The sequence below is a fragment of the Haliaeetus leucocephalus genome, unplaced genomic scaffold (genome assembly GCF_000737465.1).
Source record: "Haliaeetus leucocephalus isolate CR32 unplaced genomic scaffold, Haliaeetus_leucocephalus-4.0 Scaffold636, whole genome shotgun sequence".
Lineage (NCBI taxonomy): Eukaryota > Metazoa > Chordata > Aves > Accipitriformes > Accipitridae > Haliaeetus > Haliaeetus leucocephalus.
In genome coordinates this window covers 3,401,815-3,425,021 of record NW_010973072.1, presented here as the reverse complement: position 1 = coordinate 3,425,021, position 23,207 = coordinate 3,401,815, and the positions used below count along the sequence as shown (strand labels likewise).

Here is a 23,207-nt window from a genome sequence, read left to right as displayed (position 1 = left end):
ACATGAATTCTCAGCCTGCTAATGAATTCTTTTTAAAGAACTGTCTATTTTCAGTCCTGTTTTTTTCCTCTACATTTTCTCTTCCAATTAGTTCAGCAAAATTTTCTTCAGTTATGTGAAATTAACCCTTTCAAAACCCTAGAGATAACTCTTTGATTGGGTCTTGTCTGTACAAAATGTGAACTAAACTTTCAGGTGTTCCCCAGTTCCTATCCTATGGCCCAGCACATCTTTCTGACTGGGCCCAAACCTCAGTACTTGCTTCTGGGTGCACTAACTGCTCCTACCCTCAATCCCCTTCCAGTCAGCTATATTTCTTAGAAACTCCAGTGATTTTTTTTCTGTTTGGCTGTTTAAGACTCCCATATGTCTCTTGTACTAAAATCTTTTATGACATTATGAAAAACATTTTTTTGTCTGCTGTGATTTTGGTGGTCTGTGCAAGAGGCCCCCTCTCACAGGAGTCCCCTCTCATGGGCTGTGCTAGTTGGTGTATTGATCCCATATGCTTTCAAAATGCTTTGACTGTGAGCCATCAATAAACTGTATTTGAGTAATTGTGCCCTGAATGTGGTGTGCCACCCTCCTCTTTCTTCCATGCACTCAATCTATCCTAAGAACACTATTGAATGAGTCACCAAGTTTGTAAAAGTTCATGGGCAACCGCACTTCTTGAGGTATTTTCAGCATGTCTATTTTGCTGATACGTGTCTAGTTCTCTGCCTGCTTTCGCCCTCACCCAGCCGTGCCCTCAGACCACCCTGCACAGGAAAGCTGGAGCAGATAAAGGATGGAAGGGGGAGATCCACTGCACGGGCAGGGGGTGACGGGCTGTGGCCCGCTCAGGTACAACCTTCGGCCTGAGCTCCAGCTTCCCAGGTCTCAACTTAGTGCCCTACCTGCTGGACCAGGCTGCTTCTCTTCATTTTCAGTTACTTCATTTCAGTCTAATGCTCACACAGGTGGGGAACTGTCTCCGTATGCCGTGCTGCAGTACGCTGCAGTCTTTCTCCGTATGGCAGCTCTCTTCAGTTTTTACTGTAGGCGAGAAGATTGGAGGGGACCTCCTCTACCCTGTCCGCTGCTGGAAGGCACCTGTGCCTTTCTGGCAAATGCTGTACCCAATGCACTCTTAACAATTCGAGTACTGGGGATCCACTGCCTCCCTGGGCGATCTCTTCCAATTAACAGACCTGGCTCTTAATTGTTTCTGATATTTAACTGACATCTCCCTTGCTCAGTATGGCCCTTCATTCCTCCTTCTATCTCCACAGCAGGTAAATGATGCCTTTCCTCTTTAAGCCTATCATTTATGTGTTCAAAGACTGTTTTCCTTGCTCTTTCAGAAATATTTCAGCAAGGTTAGTTCATACGAATTTTGTAGGACTGAAGGATGTGCTTTATCAACCTTTCTAGGCTCAGTTCTGCTCCTTTGAAGCCAACAGGGGTTTTTTTGTATTGAACCAGGACTGGGCCACTCTTTTACATGTTTCTTATGTAGGTACTGTCTCAGAACTTAAATTCAAAAATAGCTGATGTTTCTGCCTCAACCTGTTAGTAAAAAGTGCTATTATTGAAGTACTGAAGTTTTCAGCACATTGTGTTCTTTAATTACTCTGAGTGTATTTGAATTGTTGGAAACACATTTTAGTGCTAGAGGGTGATGGTATCACTGTCTTGATTCTGATGCAAGGCAGCACTGGAAAGACAAATTAATAATGCCTTTCAGTTTATTTCACAGTGACTTAGAAATATTGCTCTTCATTAATGGGAATTGCTTATTGCAGCAGCATTCTGTAACCATCACTGTGGCTCAGGGGACTCCAATGACTCTGGTTTGCATAGTGTGAGTTTTGAGATACTGCTTATGTTTATTATGTATTCTTTTCTACCTATTTTACTCAGTTAAACCTGAATGTCAAAGACACATCAATCTGTTTACTGTCTCAGAGCGGTATAGGCATCTACTTGTGAAATGAAAGAGGATTGTTTCTCCTGAATAAGTTCTGCCTGAAAGCTAGGATTTCAGGAATGTGGATAAAATGGTACGCCAGCTTGGATTCAGCAAGATTGACTGTTCCTCTGTGTTCATGACTAAGCTGTGATGATTAGTGAAGGTTTTGAACATTGGGACCAGCTGCCTATCTTGCAGATTAATATGATTTTAAACATAAAATTTTAATTTGAGGAATTAAATTTTTTTCTTCCCTAAGCTTTGGGGAGCTGTAAGGTTACACTTCAATGAAAACGTCTTCCATAAAATGGAATGTCTGTTTCCCATAGCTTTCCATTTATTTTTGTAAGATAATAACACTTAGCATGGCGTTTCCATTTTCATAAGTGAGCATTAGCCTAAAAATAAGGTCAAATATACATGGCATTCAAAAGCTTCTTCACTTGGCATCAGCAAAATTTTAAATTTCAGCATTTGTGCGAGAGTTTAAGGTGAATGTGGGCATGTGGACATGTTTTATGAGCGGAACTTGCAGCAAAGCTGTGTTACTGTGAGGTTGGACTTGGCAGGTGTGGGTGGGTATACAGTAAAGAAATGCCAGTTTGAAACGCAGATTTTAAAGGTGTTTTTTGTCTGTATGGCTTTGTTTTAACGAGCGGCTCTGAAGACTGCAGAGAAGATATGGTTTGGATAACAGTTGCATGGAGCCGATTCTCCTTTTTAACTGACTAGGTACAAATGTGCAAAACTGTACGATTAACCAGGGCAGCCTGTAGTTCTCTGGAAATGCTGACGCTGGTGGGTGGTAGCGTTTCCTTTTGAGCGGCGGGTAGAGGCTCGGTGGCAGCTCTGGTGACACTCGCCGCAGGTGGGAGCAGCTTCCCGGCAGCGCTCATGGCACCTTGTGTCAGTCCGCGGGCAAAGCATCTGTGGCTGAACCCTGTACCACAACTGCAACACCGTCGGTGCTCGAGGTGGACAGATTAAAGCCAGCTCATGCACACAGGCTGGAGGAGCTGTTCCTGCCCGTGGACGCATGGCCTGGCAGCGAGAAAGCGGTCGCACCCCTGCCGCCCAGCCGAAGGCGCCGGCCATAAGCTCACTGCTGCTTTCTGCGTTCCGTGCACAGCGAGTCCTGCTTCCTTGTGTTTACTGGAAATGCTTCTCAAGTTGGTGTAAACAATTGTACTAGGAAAATGTTATGGCTTGTTGAACGTGGCGAGATTTTGTTTTTCTCAGTTTAATACTTCGCCCTTCTCCAGAACGGAAAACAAACTGTGCTCGCTAGTAGTGAGTGTAAAACCCTAGCTGGCAAGCATGGGGATGGAGGAGTTGCTGAGATGGTAATTCCAGATAATGGCTCTGGAAAGCTGGAAGCAAAGGCAAATTCATTTGCCTGGAGTGAAATTTTTAAAAAGCCCTTAATTACGTTTTTAAGTGTGACGTGTACTGTTAATGCTTTCATTTCCACCAGCCTGTATCATGATCCACTGTCAGCAAACTGATGGTGTTACTGTAGCATCAGTGCCGAGAACTGTATCCTTCTCGATATCTTACCTCCTCTGCTGTTGTTTCGTAGCGGGAATAAGTCCGCTCTCTCAAATACGAGCCGGTTTGGTTGTTACTGAAGTGTAATGGCTCTGGTGGCTTCAGTTTCGCTCTCTTGCCACTCTTCCTATACACGTGGCATGTTTCCGGAGAGCAGACGGGGAATCCCTGCAGTGCCGGCTCTTGAGGTCCCCTGCCTTGTGCTGGAGGTGGCTGCCTGTACAGACAGGTTCGTAGCAGCTCCCCTTCCAAAGGGGGGTCCTGAGGGGTGGGGGGAGGTGGGGTGTGGGCGCCTGTAGCGGCAGATCAAATGATGTGCTTTAGAGCACTGCATAACAATCCCACTCTTCTGCTTTCCCAGTGTGTTTGGGAGTGGGTTCGTGATGGGTACTGGTTTACCCTCTGGGCTTTTGCATTTGATTGAGACTTGGCCTGAAGCCTGTGTACCTGCAAGGACAAGACAAGGAGGTAGTTTACCAGACAGCAGTGACGAATGAATGACCACACTCTTGGGGTTTTTTTAAAGATTTTATTTTGCAAAAGCAGCTGATTTAATGGAACAGAAAAAACGTGCAGTGCTTGTGGGTTTTCTGCAGTTTGCTAGTACTTGGCTCTGAAGGGGAAAATGCTGCATTGCAGAGAGGCCTTCAGGCTGTCCTTCAGGCTGGATTCCTGACCCCATGCTTAATGATGGCTTTGGAGAATTGATGCTATACTTCCCCTGGGACGTTGACACGCAGCACCCTCGGGTCTCTGGAGGTTGCTGTGCTTTGCTTGTGCGTTGTGTTGTGATCTCAGGAGATTATGCTTATAGTGCCTGTAACTGAGGAGTACTGAACAGAACAGAAGTTGTCTCTCAGTGGGCTCCCAGGTGGAGATACAGTCCCATTCTGCTGTTGCAGCTCCATTTCTGGCTATGCTGGAGGAATCCAGCTGCATCCCTGCTGCTGTCCTGCTGCATTGAGGAGCTGGCTTTGAGCTTTTCATGTCCATGGAGAGATCATCTTTTCATGCTCCTTTCTTTCCTCAGATTTTCTGCCAGATCACTATGTTTAATGAAAAGCATTAATGCCACATCTCTTCTTCTGGCTCTTCTGTGATGCTGTTCTTCTGGTGGAGTGTAACAATATGGGTTGGAAATTAACTGATAATTATAAACAAACTGATAGCTGAATCTGAGCTGAGAGAATGAACCTTTCTGGACTCTCTGCCTCTTCTGTGAACTAGCAGTGAAACAGTTTCTTCTGGCTGCAACCGACTGCTCTGGGGCTGCTGGGAAGCCAAATCTGAGCTTTCTGATTTCCTTCAAAATACTTGAAGTGCTTGATGACTTATCTGCTTTGGACTGCACACTTCCTTCCTGATGTGCTGCCTTTCTGGTGCCTTGCTGCATCTGTTGAAATGTCTGAAATAAGTAGATTGTCTGGGGTGGGGAGGAGAGGCAGCAGAATACCAGATCTTACTTGAGAGGGGTTTGGAAATGAATAGAATATGGATAGCCTTTTCCTAATGGTTCCCCACACCCCCCCAGTTGGCTCAGAAAACTCACGTTGCAGTGGTGCATGCAGGACAGCCAGCTTGCTGCGGTCATGATTGTAGCAAAACCTTCCAAGAATCTCCATCTAAATGATATAAACTGTAATAGGTCAAAGCCAAGACTTATACTCTACCTGCAAGCCAGGCAGTGGGCATTGAAGACGACTGTGGCCACCCAAGGGTGGAGGTTCTTTGTGGTTAGTGAGCACAGAACATAACTGCCCTGGGCTTTGGTTTCCAGATGCAAACAGCAGGTATTATTGTGACAGGATCCAAGTTGGATGCTTGCAGGAACGGGCATCTTCTGTACCTCTGACTGAGTCTGTGTAGGTATCCTTGGAAAGCTCTGCCTCTTGTGATCACCAGTTTCTTCCTCATAGTGCATGGTGTGCTGCCCAGTGTTGAACTAGCTGCTGAAAGTGGATATAGAGCCATAACTAACCCTGTACGTGGATTCAGTAACCACGACTAGAAATCTCAGTAGAGAACTGGGCAAGAAAATGATGCATCTGCTGTACCGGGAGGGAAGCACAACTTCTGTCCTAGACAAGGCAGCTCCTGGGACGATCTCTCTGCAGTGGCACAGAGACCGGGCCAGTCCTGTAGCAGAGACCTTGGATATTAACAGCTGGGGTTCTTCAGTGTTTGGACCTCTTTGACACTTCTCTGTCCCAGCTACGAGCGTGACTGGTGGGCAAGAGGCAGCCCTGCTTCTGCTTTGCCTGCCAGCCAGCTTGATAAGGTCATTGCTGGCTTTGCTGATGCATTCTGGAGCTGTCAGCTTACCCTGGGACTGCATGGGAGGGCGTTCAGGATTAGTAATTCATAATAGTTCATTACTCTGTCGTGTCCTGCTGTTTAATAAAAATATGGGTTTCCTAGGAGGTGTGTTGAGGTGTTAAATAAGCTTTAAGAAGGCCACAAGATAATACAGCTCATTGATCCGTGGGAAGCAGATACGTGGTGTGATCGGTGGTAGCCTTGTTGACCAGCAAGGCTCTGAAAACTCTTGTTCAAAAATGTTTCCATGTAACTTAGTCTTTGTCCCAAGAGGTTTTAATAGAGCCCTGGAATATGAATAGCAGCTGTGAGAAGGAAGAACTAGAATGTTCCTTATTTAGGTAATTTCCTAATAACCTCCCAGTTCCCTAAAAATAGAGCAGGATAAAATGCTCCACTGTACCAGACTGGTGCTGAGCTGGGAAATGGGAGTTGCTGGATAATCTAAAACTCACTCTGTTGTGTCTCACTCTGACACTAACATCAGGAAAGCATTTCCTATTTTTAGCTTAATTTGTTGAAGCGTCTTAAAGTTCCTGGATACATAGATTTCCATTATTTTGAACAGAACATGCATACCAATCTCTTAAATAGTAGTGAAAATCTCCATTTTCCTCTAGATCAACATTTAACATATAGTTAGGGTAAAAGTAAAAAAATACAGATCTAAAAATATTTAATCAGTGTATAACATTAAAAAAGTCCCTGTTTAACTTCCTCTACCAAATTATCCAGGTAACTTATATTGTATATAGAGTGGCTGTTATAGGCTAAATCTGTTCCAAGTTCTCTGTTTACTTTCTCTGATCTTTTCCAGTTCATTTCCCTCCCAGCGCTTAAGGCAATTGCTTCCTAATGGAGGACCTTCCTGGCGCTTTGTGTAGGGCTCTGCCTCCAGTGCCGTACCATCTCATCATCTTTCAAGTGCCATTATATTGTTCTTTCTTGACACCACCAGAAGTACTGTACAATCTGGATGTTGTTTATTCCTGCTTCTAAGCATCACCTAGCGATAACAATGCTGGAGTTAGTACGCATCTATCCCAGAAGCAGCATTTGGTGGGCAAACACTGTGCTGGGAACACTGTTCACAAACAGGTTTATTCAGGCTGCAAACCGAGACCATTGTCCTCTTGCTTTTCCTGTGCATGGGGGGCAATGAGTTAATAGTCCTGTATTCAGTAGGCACCAAGAATAACTGGTAATCGGAAAGCTGCAGGAAAGAAAAGAGTATCTGATCTGTGGGAGAAAAGTTTAAAGGCCAAAAGCAGAAAATGAAATTCGAGCTGTTTGTGTGGCCACAACCTTTTTACACAGCTGTGCAAAGGACAGGCCTGGTCTTGATGAGGTAAGGTCACCTCAACAAGCAAGGAAAGAAGGAAGACAAACTAGGGGATGAGAAGAAGCCATGTTGGGATTGAATGAGGCTTTATCACAAGCTTCAGTCTTTTGTAGTGTCAGTTTGGGTAAGGAAAGAAACCAAAAGGATCTGTTGCTCTCAGCATAATGCTTGGAACTGGAAGAAGTGCTTTCTAGTGGAGAAGAGTGTACTTTTCTGCGTAATGCTTAGGGCTGTGCAGATTTTGAGGTTAATGTAATCTGTTTAGTAGAAGGAACAGGAGTAATTAACCTCATGATTTGAGTGTAAGAAATCTGGGTCAGCAAATGGTTTGATTTGGTGGTGGTTTTTTTGGTTTGTTGGGTTTTTTTGACCCTGTGCAGACCAGGGGCTGTAGGTGGTACCCCAAATGGTCATCTAACAAGTGCTGAGGGATGCAGTGGCTTTCGGTGGTAGCTGAGAGTGTGTCCTCCAGTCTGGGCTCGTCCCTTTGCTTCTCCTGTCCCTGACTGCAGCCTGTCATACGTTAGGCATACAGTTTCTGTGTGTGTACTGATTCACTTGTTCTTAATTATTTGGAAAAACAGGACCACTTTGGTTACCAGTACACCTACAACCTCTTTCTTACCGGAACCTATCCTGGTATATATTCATATTTCAATTTTAAACCAAACTCACCCAGAAAAACACCCATCTTTTTTAGCACTCAAGCTGTACTTCCACACTTGAAGATTCAAGTGACATCTAATTTATCTCTGTTTTTCAGGAGCTTAAAACTCTGCCTTTGTGTATTGGCACATCTTTGGTTCTTCAGGAGACTGTGTGAATCCACTTTCCTTCTACATTAACCATACCTACTGATACCTCTTGCATATTTCAAATGTTTATTTTGCTAACTGCATCTCATCCTGTTTTACAGCAGCTTTTAAAGAACATGTAAGGTTCTTGTTCATTAAAAAAGCTTTCAGCCAAACATGAGATCCCTTCCTGGGCAGGGTATCTGTTTCATTGGATGCCTGCAAAGTGGTGACCCTGAGCTCCCCGCTTGCTGTGCGTGTTCATCTTCTATGCAGGAATCAAAGGCAGTACCGGGGGCTGTGGAATGGGCGGCTGTAATATCAAGAGGAGATGCTGCTTTCGTTCCAGCCTGATGTAACTGCTCTGCCTGTGCTCCCTGAAACACTGTCCGCAGCTGGTCCTGGTGCTTGAGGCCACATGAAGAAACATGTTTCATTATGACTTGTTCTAGTGGCTCAGCTGTACTTGAGTCAGTGTAGACTTTATGCTTCGGCTCATACTGTCTACGTTCATTACGTCTGAGCTGGGAAGTGTTTCTGCTCACTGTGTTTTGCTAGTCCCGTGTTCCTTTGCATGGATTAAAGGTCTGTGCTGTATTGCCTTCCACTGAAAAATGCTACCTTGCTCAGGTGGGACTGACATCCTACATGGGTTGTGTTGTGAGTTACTGCTTACAGCAATGTGGTTTTAGCTCAATAGCAACAGTTTTTTTGGCAACAAGGGATCATTGAAGAGACTCAAGTGGGAAAGATTATGTAACTTTTTTACAGGGCATTCCTGTTTTCACCCATGGTTTGACCCTCTCCTGTGTCTCTTCTTGGGGCTTCATGTCTGCTTGTCAGGCTCTGAGACAGTACAAGTAGCATCTTCTCATCCTTGCTTGAAATGCTCTGTTTCGAAGTCAGAGTAAACTGCAGAGAATTTGGTGACAAATTCCTTTGGCAGTAAAAAAGGTAAACTAACTCTGCTCCTGAAAGGACAGTACATATTGGGTATGCAACCCCTTCAGACCTGAAGAAATCTTAAACCTGTTAGAAACGGGGGAAGTGGAGTATAAATGAAGGCAATTACTGAAGAGGACAGCCACAGCAAGAGTCTAGATGTGGGAGCTTGAGCATAGTCTGTCCGGTGTGATAGAGGGCTGGGCTGACAGGTTGGCCTGGAGACTTTGGAATTAAATAAAGGTCAGTCGGATCGGCCTGCGTGGGGAGGAAAGGGCAGTCAGGTCTGATGAAGGAGGCTTTGTCTTTACTTTTCTGTAAATATTTTTTCTGTCTTCAATTTACTGCCATTTTCCCAGGCACTGCTCTGAAGAGTTCAGCTTACGACATGCCCTCTTGGGTTTGATTACTGCAGTCACAGGCAGTTCTGGAGTAGGGGAATAAAGTCTGAAAGACATGTGTTTCAAGCCACAGGCCTTGGGAATGCCTTTAACTCCTCATAGCAGGTTTTAGATCCATATTTAGATAAAGGAGCATTTTCAATATGATGTTGATACAATCAGTTAGCAAACAATGACTTTTCTTCCAAATTTCCCGTGGGAGAAGTTATAATTTATGGGTCAGTTTTAGCTTCCCTTGTACATGCCTGCTTACCCTGTCTCACCCCTGAGCACAGGCTGCTTCTGCTCAGCCGCAGCCTGACACAGCCGCTCCCTGAGCAGCAGTCGCGATGCTCAAGTCCGAAGGAAGCGGAGCAGTCCTTGCAAGGGGAAGGGTGGGGCAGAGGCAGTGCAGGAGATGAAGCTGAAGAAGTTTTGCAGAACTGTGGGGAGAAGCAAAATCTGGCATGAAGTTACAACTGGCAGTAATGGCCAGTGTATTTACCTCCTATCAGTCCCGCTGGTCTTTCCTGCAATAGAAAAGCTGTAACAATAATGGGCCATAAGACGAGAATGGATACGAAGGGCGCTGCTGAAATCTTAGATCCCTGCAATTAACAGAAACATTTGTGGGGTAGAATTCCTGGGTGGTGTGAGTATGCTCTCCCAGTATGCTCTCAGCAAAGGTAAATAACAAACCCAATGGTGTGTGCAGAATTTCTGACCTAGAAGACTTTTATCTTTTTTCTTTTTTTTTTTCTCTTGAACCCAAATCTTACCCCCAGTATAATATGAGTACACAAGCAAGTCATACCAATTAGGCATCCAGTAGAATTTATAATTAGTGTTTATCTGCTCACAAATACAAATGCTCCTGAGAAGCACTGAAAACCCCCCTCAAACAACAAGAAATCTAGAGCCTAGGTTGTCAGAGAAGGGGAACCTGAGCATGGGATTGTGTAAGTATGTTTCAAGAAGGGTGAAGTAGCATCCTTTCTACTGTCAGAGAATCACGGTAATGCAGGTTGGAAGGCAACTCTGCCTGTCTTCATTGGCACATGCTGGTATTTTAATTAAAAAGCTCTGATCTTGAACACAGTGGTAGAGGTGAGAAAAGCTGTTACCCTCTGTAGTTCTTTCGTTCATCAGTACATCGTTCTGAACAGAAGGTGACAGTCCTTTTGCTGTTTCCCACTCTTTCCAGATAAGGACTCGCATGCAGCAACAAATGCACAGTGCGGGTCCTCCAGCATCCCACGTCGGCATGCTGGTAGAGGCTAGGTAGGAGCGAGTGACTCTTGGAAATCTTCCTAAGTGCTGGATGCTGGAGGAGAGTTTCTGTGGCATAACACATTAGGGTCACAGAACTCTCTTTTTTCACAGCAAGTAATTTTGAAATATTTGACACCGTGTCTTACTTGGGCTTTTTTTTTTTTTTTTTTTAATACCACAGACAAACTATGTTATGGTGGAGTAACCTAAAGGTAAAATCAATGACTGCAGTAGTACAGTCCTTCTTTAAAAAATAAGAAAGAAAACAACCAAACTTCAAAAGCTTAAGTGAGAGAAGGAGGAAAAAAAAAAAAAAAAAAAAGATCAACTTCCTATAGTTTAAAAAACCAAATCCCCAAACGTGGTACCAAACAGTGTCAGCCCTGCCCTCTAGTGCTGCAACCAAGTAAGAGGTTGTTGCATGGTTCACAGCAATGTTGTCCAGGGCCGGGCTCACCTGATTATTTTTTTAAGTTATATTAGAGTGTGGATTTTTTTGTTTGTTTGTTTGTTTGTTTGTTTGTTTTTCTAGGGGGGTCATGGTGTTTATAGTGTTTTCATAGGATTTTGCTGCAAGACAATGAAAATCAACCTCAGGCTTTGGTGGATGATGGGGTCTATTAAAAAACCTTAAGTATCTTGAGCATCTAAGATAATCATTATGATAAAAATTTAAATAAGCTGCAAAAGAGTAAGAGTGTTTATGTGATTTATGATTAACCGAAGTGTCGTCTCCACAGTATCGAAGGCGAGTATGTTCCTGTGGCAGGCGACGAGGTCACCTACAAGATGTGCACCATCCCTCCGAAGAACGAGAAGCTTCAGGCGGTGGAGGTGGTGATTACCCATCTAGCTCCTGGAACCAAGCACGAGACCTGGTCGGGGCACGTCGTCAGCTCCTGAGGCGTCCCAGAGGGAGCGTGGCTGCTGCCTGCATGGTCACCGCTCAACAACTGGCTGCAGGGGACCTGTCCTAAGAATATTCTACGTATTGTGTGGGAGGAAATACTGCATTGTCAATAAATCAGACGCAGGCCAAAATTACCATTTTCATAGCTGGCCTGAAAAAAAAAAAAAGGCAATTCAAATGCTAATGAAAAAAATCTAGCGTAATGTGTTTACAAAAAATATATTTTAAAGAGACCTAGTTTGTGTGCTTGGTGGAGGAGGGGAGGTTTGGTTTTTCTTTTATCTTGTGAGCTGATTGTGTGAAATGCCCAGGGGAATCGGGGAGAGGTTTGAAGGAGAGCTCTTCTAGCGCAGATGGCTGTAGTGGGGACACAACTCCGAGGCCCTGGAGCTGTGCGAGCACTGCGTTCCCTTGAGCTGCTCTTCTGTAAGGGTTGGAGTACACTTATTGCTGATAACAGTGCCTGAATGCCTTGGCTTGAGAGAGAGAGGGGTGTTCATTGCTGCGATTTGTTTTCCTTGTGGAAGGAAGTTCATGAACAGAGCAGCTGCTGCAGGGTGGAAAATCTCCATCTGGTGGTTACGCTCCGATGGCCACGGCTGGGTGCCCTTCAGGTCCATCATTTGCAAATGGCATATCTGCGTATGTGTGGAATATTGTGGTTTTAAAGCCCGGATTGTTTGTGAATTTACTTAGGTGCCTTGATGGTTGATTAGCAACAGATTTTAGAGGCCAGTATTAAAAAACAAACAAAACCAAACCAAAATTTAAAAAATTTGCTTCAAGGTAAGTGGTAGAAAGCTGTAGAGTAGTGGATACTTCATAGCCTCTGACTGTGCCTGGATTTAGACAAAGCTGAAGATTACCTTCTTGATTGCATATAGTTGAATGTCTGCCATGGTATTTCACTGGGCAGGCAGAATAACTGTACTTCTGAAAAGCAAGTTATATGCTATTCAGATGACAGTCTATAAAATACTGTGCGAGTTATTTAACAGGCTCAGCTGTCGCGGTGGAGTAGATTCTCCAGCTGCTTCCCTGGAAAACTTGCTTGGTAGGATGTGGTATGGTCACCCTTGCCCTGACTCTTCTCTGCCTGCAAGATTTCATGTAGTTGTAGTGCGACTACATTAATTCTGTTCCTATTTGCCTTCCACCTTTTTTTCAAATGAAGCATTTTTCTCTTTTATGTTCCTAACAGTGGATTTTTATTGACTTTGCAAATAAAAAAAGTAAAAAAGATGACATGATACTCTTCTGTTAGTTGTGTGAAACAGTATAACTTCAGTTGCCTATTTGTAGTCTTAACAACAGGCGCTTGCTGTCATGAAATGTCTTAAGACTCTTGTCACAGGAGATGATCTGTTCTGAGGTCTGACTGGGAGAGACCACAGGTGTATGGAGGTTAGTAACTGCTGTGATGACTTGTTTTACCTTAGCTGTACCTGTATTACACTATAGTGTACGGTAATGACCAGCCTGTAGTGGGGTTTTGGGTTTTTGTTTGCTTTTTATTAACCATAAGACTTGTGGCGAACTTAACACTATCGAGTTTGTTGGAATATCACACGCTGCTTCCTTTACAATAAATGTGACCATTATAATGCTTTAATAGACGTCTTCAGTCTGCTCTCTCCATAGTCGGCATTGAAGATGATTACCATTAGAGACAGAGGAGAATGCACATGCCTTGCATATGCACACCTGTATGATGATATTTAAAAGTTTTTTAAAAAGTGTTGTAACATCAACTGACTGGCATTACCAGAACAATTAGGGAGTAATTTACCAAGCTTTCTAGCTGCTTAATAGCTTAGTGTATAATATGTACTACTTGTGTAAATACATTTATTGTCATTATACAATATTTAGTATTAACTATTATTTATATTAGCATATAGTAGGGGGAACAGGGAGGTATAGCACAGCCTGGTCATTTCAGCTGAAACTTGGGGGAGGAAGGCCAGAACATCTCAGAAGGGGCTCCCAAGACAGAGCAGCCACTCTTCAAAAAAGTTGCAGCAAAGCTTTAGCCAGGCTTCAGGGGCTGGGGTCCAAGCAGGGGCTGCTGAAGGCAGGAACAATTGTGCCTGCCCTCTTTGTTTAAGCTTGCACTAGAGAAAGTAAGATGGAAGTAAGGGACTAGGCGTTGTGGGTTGCTTTGCTTTGTTTTGTTTTTTCTCCCCTCAGAGAGACAGAATGTTAGCTTTGCATCTGCTGGCAGGAGAGGCAGAAGATAAACCTTAGCTATTGGCAATGGCTGTGCAAGTCTAACTAGCAAGCTTTTAAGATTTGAATGTATGCAGGTATGTGCACACAGATGATTGTCTTTGAAGCTGAAAACAAATCTGGGTTTGGTCTTGCACAGGATGTTTTGCGTAGGTAACTTTCTGCAAATACAGGAAACAACCATGCAGTACAGTAACCAAATAATAGGATACATCACATGTGTGTACACACAAAGCAGCAGCTATTAAAATCTGGCTATCTTTAAAGAGCCTTCCTGCACTGCAGATGGTTCTGGTCCAAAGTCTGTTCCCATTAAAATGGTTGAGGCTGATTTACGCTATGGAATTAGGAACACGAGAAGGGTGTTAGAAGGCAAGTTCTGATGCATGAAGGCATCACAGCTCCCCCTCCTTTTTTGTAAGCCCTTTTAGGGATTTTGGTTTGTACACAAAGGTTGTATTCTCCCCATTTTTACTGTGTAAGTAAGTGTCACATAAACTTTGAATTGGAAAAATGGAAGTCAATCATTTCTTTGTACAGACAGGCAGCATATGACAGGTCTGCTTTGCATATTTTATTTGCCAAAATGACAAATTGAAATAGTAATTTTTCATGATGAGATTTTATTCTCCTTTACTAAATTAAACTGTTCATACACAAGATTACTTTCCTAATGTCAGATGAGAAAAGTAATATTAACAGTTACACTGATTGTCATGCTTCAACTTGAATTTTAATAGAAATGTAGTTTAGGTAATCTTCCTTAGTACTAAAATCTCATCTACCCTTAATGTCTTAGCAGGAAAATCAGAAATGTAATTAGTGACAGAAGTACATTTTGCAACCGTGCTCAAGTTGTTTCAATTAATTTTTTTTTTTTTTTATTTTTTAGATTTAAAAACAGTCTGCAAAAAGTGTAGGTACCTTGAAATGTACTGTGCATTGGCACTGCAACTGTACTGAGGAGGTAACTTTAGCACGAGTTGGTCCAGCCTTTCCCGTAGTGGTAGACTCAGTGCACCTTCTGACCATCACTGGAACATGTGTGAGGTCAGGGACTTCTGGCTCAGTTCTACCTTCCCACCCCCAGAAAGAAATAAAACCTGTCTCTTTGACTCATCTTCCAGTTTTAAACAAGAAAATCCCAACTGTCTTACAATTCATGTCTTCATAGCACAACGCAGTATTTTAAAAAAACAACTCTAAAAAGTTCATCTTTTAAATAGCAGCTTCAAAATAAAAACTAGGGATAAAGCCTTGCAGGCTGATTTTGAGACCATAAATCAACTATAGGCAGATTATGCCTCCCCACCCCAGTGTAATTAATTAGCTAAGGAAGTTTACTGATGACTTAAAAAACAACCAGCCAAAAGGAGAAGAAAATACTTGTGCAAATGGAAATAGTGCAAGGATGGTGCTAAATAAGCTCTGCTGTATTCCACTGGTCAGCAAAGTTCTCTTCAATTAAAACATTTCTCTTCAGTAATGACTGACCTGCAAAGCACTTGCTATTCATGATCAATTACAAAAACCAATACAGAATGAAGGAAGATGTTTTGAGTTGTTATTAAGCTGTCTTAACCATTTTGTAAGTGTGAATTCTAAGTCCTTTATTTAAAAAATAGCTCTTCACAGATTCTTCTTGTATCCTGTGGGGATGTGACGCTGTGGCCTTCTGTTCTGGAGTCTGTGAAAATTTCATAGTCATTCCCTCCCTGAAAACAGAAGAGGAAAAAAGCAGAAGAGAATTTAATTTTAACTTAACGTATAGTCACAGTCTTGGGGTGGAAAAGGAAATTACAAAAAGAAGGGGCAGAACATAGTCACGACCAAGATGTCTTGCAGAAAGCTGAAAAACTGCAAACCACCATTTTGAGATTTTGCATAATATGTTTATAGCACACCTGTGCTGAAATGTCTGCTGAATACCACGAACACTTGCACGAGAACTTCCTGACCTGCACATTAGAGTTGGTAATGAAAGAGTAGAACTCCCAGTGTAAGTTTAGCTGTGTTTTTAGTTTTGGATAGCAACCCCATATTGACTTACAAAATTTGTTTACTTGTTGATATTGGGGTGTACAGTTTGTTACAGAACACTATACCAACATACGGTGTTTGTAACTTACTTGCATTATCCTCTTCCTTCTAGCTTGGTTTTCTTCCCTTTTAGTTAAATTATTGTTAAGACTGTTAATCCTTTGCTATTGCAGGAGTGTTTTGGCCTGTCGTGGTTTAACCCCAGCCAGCAACTAAGCACCACGCAGCCGCTCACTCACTTCCCCCCCCCCCCCCCCCATCCAGTGGGATGGGGGAGAAAGTCAAGAAAAGAAGTAAAACTCGTGGGTTGAGATAAGGAACAGAAAAGAAGAAACTAATAAAATGACAACAGTAATAATGAAAGGATTGGAATGTACAAATGATGCGCAGTGCAATTGCTCACCACCCGCCGACCAACACCCAGCCAGTCCCCGAGCGGCGATTCCCCGCCCCCACTTCCCAGTTCCTATACTAGATGGGACGTCCCATGGTATGGAATACACCGTTGGCCAGTTTGGGTCAGCTGCCCCGGCTCTGTCCTGTGCCAACTTCTTGTGCCCCTCCAGCTTTCCCACTGGCTGGGCATGAGAAGCTGAAAAATCCTTGACTTCAGTCTAAACACTACTTAGCAACAACTGAAAACATCAGTGTTATCAACATTCTTCGCATACTGAACTCAAAAACATAGCACCCTACCAGCTACTAGGAAGACAGTTAACTCTATCCCAGCTGAAACCAGGACATGGCCTTGCTAGCTACTGGTCTGATGTGACATCTGTAACTGGTTTCTAATCACAGGAGAGCAATGAAAGATCCTTTCACAGCTGGCTCAGGAAACAGGCGCTGCCACCTGCATGAGCAGAGATCACTGAAGGCCGCAGCTTCGTGCACTACAGGAGGCAGTTATCTAATTTTTGTATGTTGTTTGCCACACTGCTTTCCAGTGAGTCAGCAGCAATTCTTGCTACTTCAAAACTCTGAAAATGCTGCACTGCCAATTATAGGGTTTAAAGTCAACTGTCCATAAACTCTATGCCAGAGGGACAGGTGATTACTTTTGCAGCTGGTGTCAAGGGGGGAAAGCCCTTTAATTTAAACCTTGTCTTTTTCTTATAAAACTTGGCCTTTTTAAGTTCCTAAAGCTATGAAGTTCTTTGTAACTTACAGTTATAAAACTGTAAGTTCTTACAAAAACTAAGCCTTTTCTAATAATAAAACTTAGCCTGACACTGTCCCTTGGCCGCGTTCAGACAGCCTTAATTTCACCCAAGTCCTTGTGCTTGCCATTGCCCTCAGTAGCTCTAGTTAGGTCTCTGCTCAGTATTTTCAAAAGCCTCTCAATCACCCTCCAGAGTTGTTAGCTCTCCCCAATGACTAGGGAGAGGGATTACATACAATTTCAGTTCTTCTGTGTGGAGACAGACAGAGTGGTTAGCCAAAGGAACAGTATTAAATGCAATGGAAAACAAATACATTTAATAAACACCAGCCAACAAGAAGCATCCATCTACAATAACCGAACAGGACAATCAGATTTACATAGTCGTGTCACCTAGGTTTTTCACAAAATTACAGATGTTCAATTTAAAAACATACTCTATTAAGTCTGTCAAGAACACTGTGTTCACTTCAGGAAAGAGAACAAAAAATTCTATGCTCACAGCTATCTCCCAGCACTATGCTGAGCAGTATTGCACAGCTAGTTAAACACGGACACTTATTTATATTCTGACTTCATTTCTTGTCAGGCATAAGGCAATTGGTTAGAACCCACAGTGCTTGTGGTTTAAAAGAGAAGCTCTGAAAAGTATATACAAAACAATATACTCACTGGCATAGTCTTATCTCCAAAGAAGTAAATCGTCTTGTATCCATCATTGGCAATGATTCCTAAGCAGTACCTCTTATCCCAGCCATCTGGGAACACATCGAAGCTTATTTGGCCTCCTAGGATAGACAAGAACCAAGTGAACTTTGTTTTATTTTAAGAACCCATTTCTGAGGGGAGAGTAAGTGAGAAAAACTAAACTGGGTAAGACTGTTGGTAGAGGGAGCTTTGCAGAAGTCACAGAAATGTTATGAGATGCTGGAGTTAAGTCTTAAAAGTACAGAAAGTGTTTTATAGGGCATCATTTATTACAGTTGTGATTTACCCATTATTATTTACCCATTAAACAAATATGAAAGTCGTAGAATGTTCTCAAATGCTCACTGCTCTCAAACTGAACCTTTTTTAAAAATTAATCTTTTTACTTTTAGAAAGAAGCTACATGAATGAATACAGCCATTGGTGTATGTACAGCCATAAAGTCTTATGCAAAAGAATTTCTAAAGCTTTCAGAATAGAAAAAGGAGGAAATTAGCCTTTTTAACACAGCCTAAGAGGACAACTGTTCCAGTTCAAAAATCCCTGGATTTTACCAATACATAAAAGCGTGATTCCCAGTTGAAGCGGGTATCAAAAAGGTATTTACAACATGCTGTAGGAGAGCTATATTGCAGTTCATTTCTGCTTCAGTGTTTCAATACCACAGCACTGATCGCAACCATACTTTTTTATAATTCTGAAAAGTAATAAAAGGCAAGAACGTGGTAGTATATTGGGGGAAAGAGAAAAAAAAAGCATGGAAAATCAATTCCCCCTTATTATCGCTTTTCTCTTTAAGCTTGCGCTTGCTTTTGGATTTCCTCTCCTTCCTCCCACACAATCCAGCTACAGAGCTGAAGAACCAAGGGCTGCTGGAACATTACTGATGTAGTATTTCTGATCAAAATTGGTTCGCAGAAACAACTCTGACTAATCAGAAGCATGTAATATGTTTCAAAATGAGCAGAATCAGTCACGTAACTGACATTAAAAGACAATGAACTGATGACAAGCAATGAAGTTCTCTTTGTTGATGGATTTCAATTAAAATGTACCAAATGAAAGCCCAAGAGGAAAAAGAGGCTTAGTCTTGCATGCAATGCCTGCAACCCCCCCCGGAAAGCTAACTGTTACACAGATGAGATAGGATATGCCACAGCCATAAGAGGATACAATTTAAGTGAAATTTAAATTAAATGAGGTTTTAAATGAAATTCTTTTTATCTGATACCTATAGAAAATGTGAGGCCTTTTCCTGCAAATTCTCTTCGTAAATCAGCTACAAATTTCTCTCTTATATGTTCCTTCTGTTAAAAAAAAACAAAAAAACAAAACCAAAACAAAACCAAACATCAGTTATGTGCTGTGTTAAGTCATCAATAAAAAAATAACCCAAAAACCCACCCCCAAAATATCCAAAGATCTGAGTACCAGGACTAGTGTGATATAGCTACATTTTATTATTACTGAAAGCATGCTGAGAATATTTCCACTTCAATCTGTTACCAATTTGTAAAAAATGAGAGCAAAACCTTACATACATGCTGTGATACTTGCTTTTCTACCTGAAAATCTTAGAATACTAAGGAAGTGCGCTCAACTCCCAGTAAAATTCAGTTTTACAAACGGGGAGACTGAGGCGTAGGAAGAGTCTCAAAACTGGTACTAATCTTCCAACGCCATATACTCCAAAAAGGGTATCTTTAGAATGCCTTGGGCTTAGATATTTTTCAGCATCCATTAACTGAGACACAGGCAAAGACTGCTTTTGAGGAATTAGATTTCAGGTCAGAAACAGTTGTTATAGTGTAGCAGGGAACAGAACTCTGATACCATGGCTCAGATTCATTTCAGCCTCACACATTTAGCTGTGTACAAAGGAAAATAAATGGTGAATAGTTTGACTTCAGCTTTTAAATTCTGCTTTAAAGATATGATGTCAAAAGAAGGAATAGTTTTATCGATTTGAATGCATATAGGCTGGTATACTAAAGAGCACTCCAAAGAAGTATGGTTTTATCTATGACAGTGCTTTTCAGGAAAAGAAACGTAAGCCAAACCCATCCCTTCTGCAAGTAATCATTGTTAACTATTGCAACGAGAAAACCCTATTGTGCATTTCCTGAAGTCTGAATGAAGAAGTTAGTTAAACCACATGGAAAGGATTAAAATGAAAAAAATTTCACAGTGTATAAAAGCTTTTTAAAAACCATAACCTGGCCATATCTGCCTCTTCCTGAAGAGCTGGATATTTTTCAAGAGTTGCAACTCACTTTATCAAGTTCATAGAACTCAATTCGTTCTTCCTGGCTGCAGCTTCGTCCAATGGGGGACACATTTAACATGCCGTTTCGGAACTCAATAAAAGTGCCCCTGAAAAAGAATTGATTAACGAGACAGAAAATAGATGAAAAATTGCTCAAAATACTGAATATCACAATAAACTTCCGTTTAATTCCGAAGACAATGGGAATCAGATGTCTCCTTCAGCCTCTCCTTGTGTTCATAAAACCCCCAAACATGTAGGAACCAATACCTCTGGCATCAAGGAGTCTTTTGGACTTTTATTTGCATCTGGCAACCTCAACATCATTCTTACTGGCTTTAAAAGTATGATTTCATTTTAAAAATATGACTGGAGCATCCTGCCAACCCAATTCTCAGACCCTGACAGGCCAGTCTGTCAGCTTTGGGGTGAAGCGGCAAAATTTAGAGCAATCTTGGCAGTGTTTCTGTCTATCCTCCCATATGGTAAGCATTAGTCAGCTGCACCCTGACATGTCACATAGAGCTGATCTTACTGCACACTTCTAATTTCTGGAAAACATTATGCTGCTGAATTCCAAACATGTCAAGGAAATGCTCCTACTTTGAAATTGAACTTTCTTCCCTCTTAAATAAAAATGCTGAATCAGTATTTCAAATCCTATGCTCCAGCTGGGAGCTTGTCTTTGTACACATGGATTGAGCTGTTTCACGGATACAGGGTTCCTAAAACACAAAGTATTCATTTTTTGCTGAGCAGCCCGCTTTACATATTGACGCTCAACACTATAACGTGGAGAATATGGTGACACTGAGATGTGTGTATGCACATACCTTTTCTTTGGCAGTTTAATCTTTGCAATATAACTCAGGCAGTAGTTGATTAGATCTTGAAGTATGTCCTCACCCAGGTGACCCTGAATGTTCTAACAAAATAAATACCATTCAACCAAGAGTCCAGAATTTGAGATTCTAGAAACAAGTTGCATGGAAAATGCAGACACTGGATAATCGGGCATGGTTAATACCACAAAGAAACATGCCTTCCATAAGTAACTCTCAGTTGATGCACACAGGGTATTAACTAAAGGCTCTCATTTTTTCTTTTTACTTTGTTTCTTTTAAACCAAACCACCAAACTCTCATTTAATGTACTCCCTACTAGTACCTGCTTTAGAAGGAAACAGTGGGGGCCAAAGACTGCAGACCTAAACAAAAAGTTGCAGTTAATGTCTACTGTAGCCAAGCATGAAGAAATGGAGATCGTTACTGCAGTAAATTGGAAACCACTGCTCAAGTTGGCAATTTCAGCCAGGATCTCTTTTAAATTTTTCATCTCCGCTACTTATGTTGAACCGATGAAGGTGATTAGGGTATCTAGAATCAGATGTACATTTATATTAATTTAGAGTATTTACCTTCTAGTTTATGCAACGTATCAGAATGTGCACTCTGAATTAACACTAAAAAGCAGCTACAAGAGAGCTACAAGAAACTTTCTGAACCCTAAGGCCCAATAGGCATCAGCTATGAAAAGCCGTATTCCATAGGACCTCCAGGAGCAGAGGGCTTGGGCACATTTCCTATAGATAAACAGAGGGAAAGGCTGTTCCAGGATTTTCACTGTTCTTATTCGACCAGGCACTCCAGAATCCAATAGCTTTAGTTTGGAGAATACCCCAAGGAATAAAGCTTAAGGTGAAGATTGCCATTACATGAATCAGAGCATCAAATGAATGATCTGTTACAGAAGTAACACATGAAAATAGCAGCAATTTTGGCCTTAGTTAGAAGGGTGATTACAGAGGACTGCACTGTAGCAACAAAGCAAAATCTTGTTTAGAAAATTTCACTTTACTGGAAATGTCACACTTACCTGCTTGCTCAAGAATTTCCCATCTTTGTATGCTACAAGACCGTTTTCTGGAAAAACGTAGTCAAATTTTTCAACCACTACAACCAAACAAACAGACAGTAACTTGTAACTTCCCCTGTATGTTTAATGCAGAATTGTCTTACACATTAAATAGGTTAAAATACAGCAAACAATAGATCATAAGCATGAAAGATTCAGCAGCATAACGTAGAGCACAAGATGAAAACCACTCTCATTTCTCTCCAAGATTAACACACACCTCAAATCACATGGAATCTTTCAGTTAAGTTACCTGTACTTTTGCTTAAAGGCTCTTCCTCTCCTGCAAGTATGTCTCTTTGCATTAAATGTAAGGGAGTGACTGAACACCTCAAATCTTCCAAAAACCTGGCACAAGGCTTGGCTAGAGAGCAAATCAAATACTACCATTTTAGGTTTGTTTTCTCAGCATTGCTAATCTACAGTAGATGTCCGAGAGCTGCGAGAATCTTACTACAATGCAAGATGATATGGCTTACTGGAGACCACCTGTAAGCCAAACAAATTCTGAGTTATTTGGGCGTTAAGGAAGGCTACCAGTGGCACCAATTTGGTAAAGACCATTAAAGATAGTCTTTTATAGAGAAAAGGAAATGCTGCTCAAAGGACTAAAGCGGGGATCCATCTCTGCATCATAACCCCACAGTTAACAACATCAGATCCTTCAGGGATGCGCTCGACAACAGAGCAGCCTGCATGCGTATACGTAAGGTACATAATTCCACTGTAAAGACAAAGTTAAAACGCCCTGTAAGGTACTGTCACAAACTCAGGATTTTGCCATTAGTAACAATCCCTTAATAAGACACCGAGATATCTGTAAAATGCAAACACAGGTTGCAGTTTCTGAATGCGTGTAAATGGTTCTTCGTAGACTGAGTGCAGCACGACAAAACCAGGAAAAACGTTAAAAGCAAGGAAGGAGGAGAATGAATGGGGTTTAACCTACGTTTAACCTTCACGACTTCCTTGCAGGCCACTCGGCGCAAGGGGTTGCATCAGTCGCCACCCTTACCGTCATCGCCAAGCTGCTCCTTGATCTTTTCAAAGTCTGAACCACCCACGACTCCAACTTTCACCTTCTGACGCAACTTCTGCAGAAACGCGGCCATCTCCGCTGTGATTTTCTGGGTTCCAAAACGAAACTATTAGATTTGTCAGCGTTCTTATCATGAGACCGGCTTCTGTATTTCGCGGTAATTATTAAAGCCCAGCAACACGGTGCGGATCTTTAGGAAGAAGGGAGGGATTTTTTTTTTTTTTGCCTTAAGCGGCAAGGTAAGTTGCTCGCGGGGCATCAGGGAGGCGGCCGCAGACCCCGCCGTGCGCACACGCTGTGCTGTTGGCCGAGAGCCCTTACATAAAAGCCCGTGCCCGTCCGGTGCCGAAGCCCGGCCCGCGGGGCGCCGTGCCCCGGCGCCTCCGACAGCCCC

General features: G+C 42.3%; 2 protein-coding genes across 3 annotated transcripts in view; one reads left to right on the top strand and one right to left on the bottom strand.

Moving 5' to 3' along the window:
- Nucleotides 1-11,622, top strand: part of CARHSP1 (calcium regulated heat stable protein 1, 24kDa) — a 40,070-nt gene extending 28,448 nt beyond the window's left edge. For both annotated transcript variants that reach the window (XM_010578440.1, XM_010578441.1), the window contains exon 4: nucleotides 11,289-11,622. In XM_010578440.1, coding sequence (XP_010576742.1) covers nucleotides 11,289-11,451 — 163 coding nt within the window. In that variant the 3' untranslated portion in view covers nucleotides 11,452-11,622. The remainder of the gene's footprint in view (nucleotides 1-11,288) is intronic.
- Nucleotides 11,623-14,911: 3,289 nt separating this feature from the next.
- PMM2 (phosphomannomutase 2) lies at nucleotides 14,912-23,062 on the bottom strand. The gene is made up of 7 exons (XM_010578439.1): nucleotides 22,790-23,062; nucleotides 21,736-21,812; nucleotides 20,694-20,785; nucleotides 19,868-19,967; nucleotides 18,826-18,901; nucleotides 17,559-17,674; nucleotides 14,912-15,402 (listed from the first exon to the last, which is right to left on the bottom strand). Exons 1-7 carry the CDS (start codon nucleotides 22,884-22,886, stop codon nucleotides 15,298-15,300), a joined length of 663 nt encoding a protein of 220 aa, XP_010576741.1. The 5' UTR covers nucleotides 22,887-23,062; the 3' UTR covers nucleotides 14,912-15,297.
- Nucleotides 23,063-23,207: the final 145 nt, after the last annotated feature.

Coding starts and splice junctions, on each gene's coding strand:
- PMM2 (XM_010578439.1), bottom strand. CDS start 22,886: ATGGCCGCGTTTCTGCAGAAGTTGCGTCAGAAGGTGAAAGTTGGAGTC. Junction 17,675..18,825: donor AGGCCTCACATTTTCTATAG/GTATCAGATAAA, acceptor TGTCTATCCTAG/GAGGCCAAATAAGCTTCGAT. Junction 15,403..17,558: donor TTGGAGATAAGACTATGCCA/GTGAGTATATTG, acceptor TTCTGTTTTCAG/GGAGGGAATGACTATGAAAT.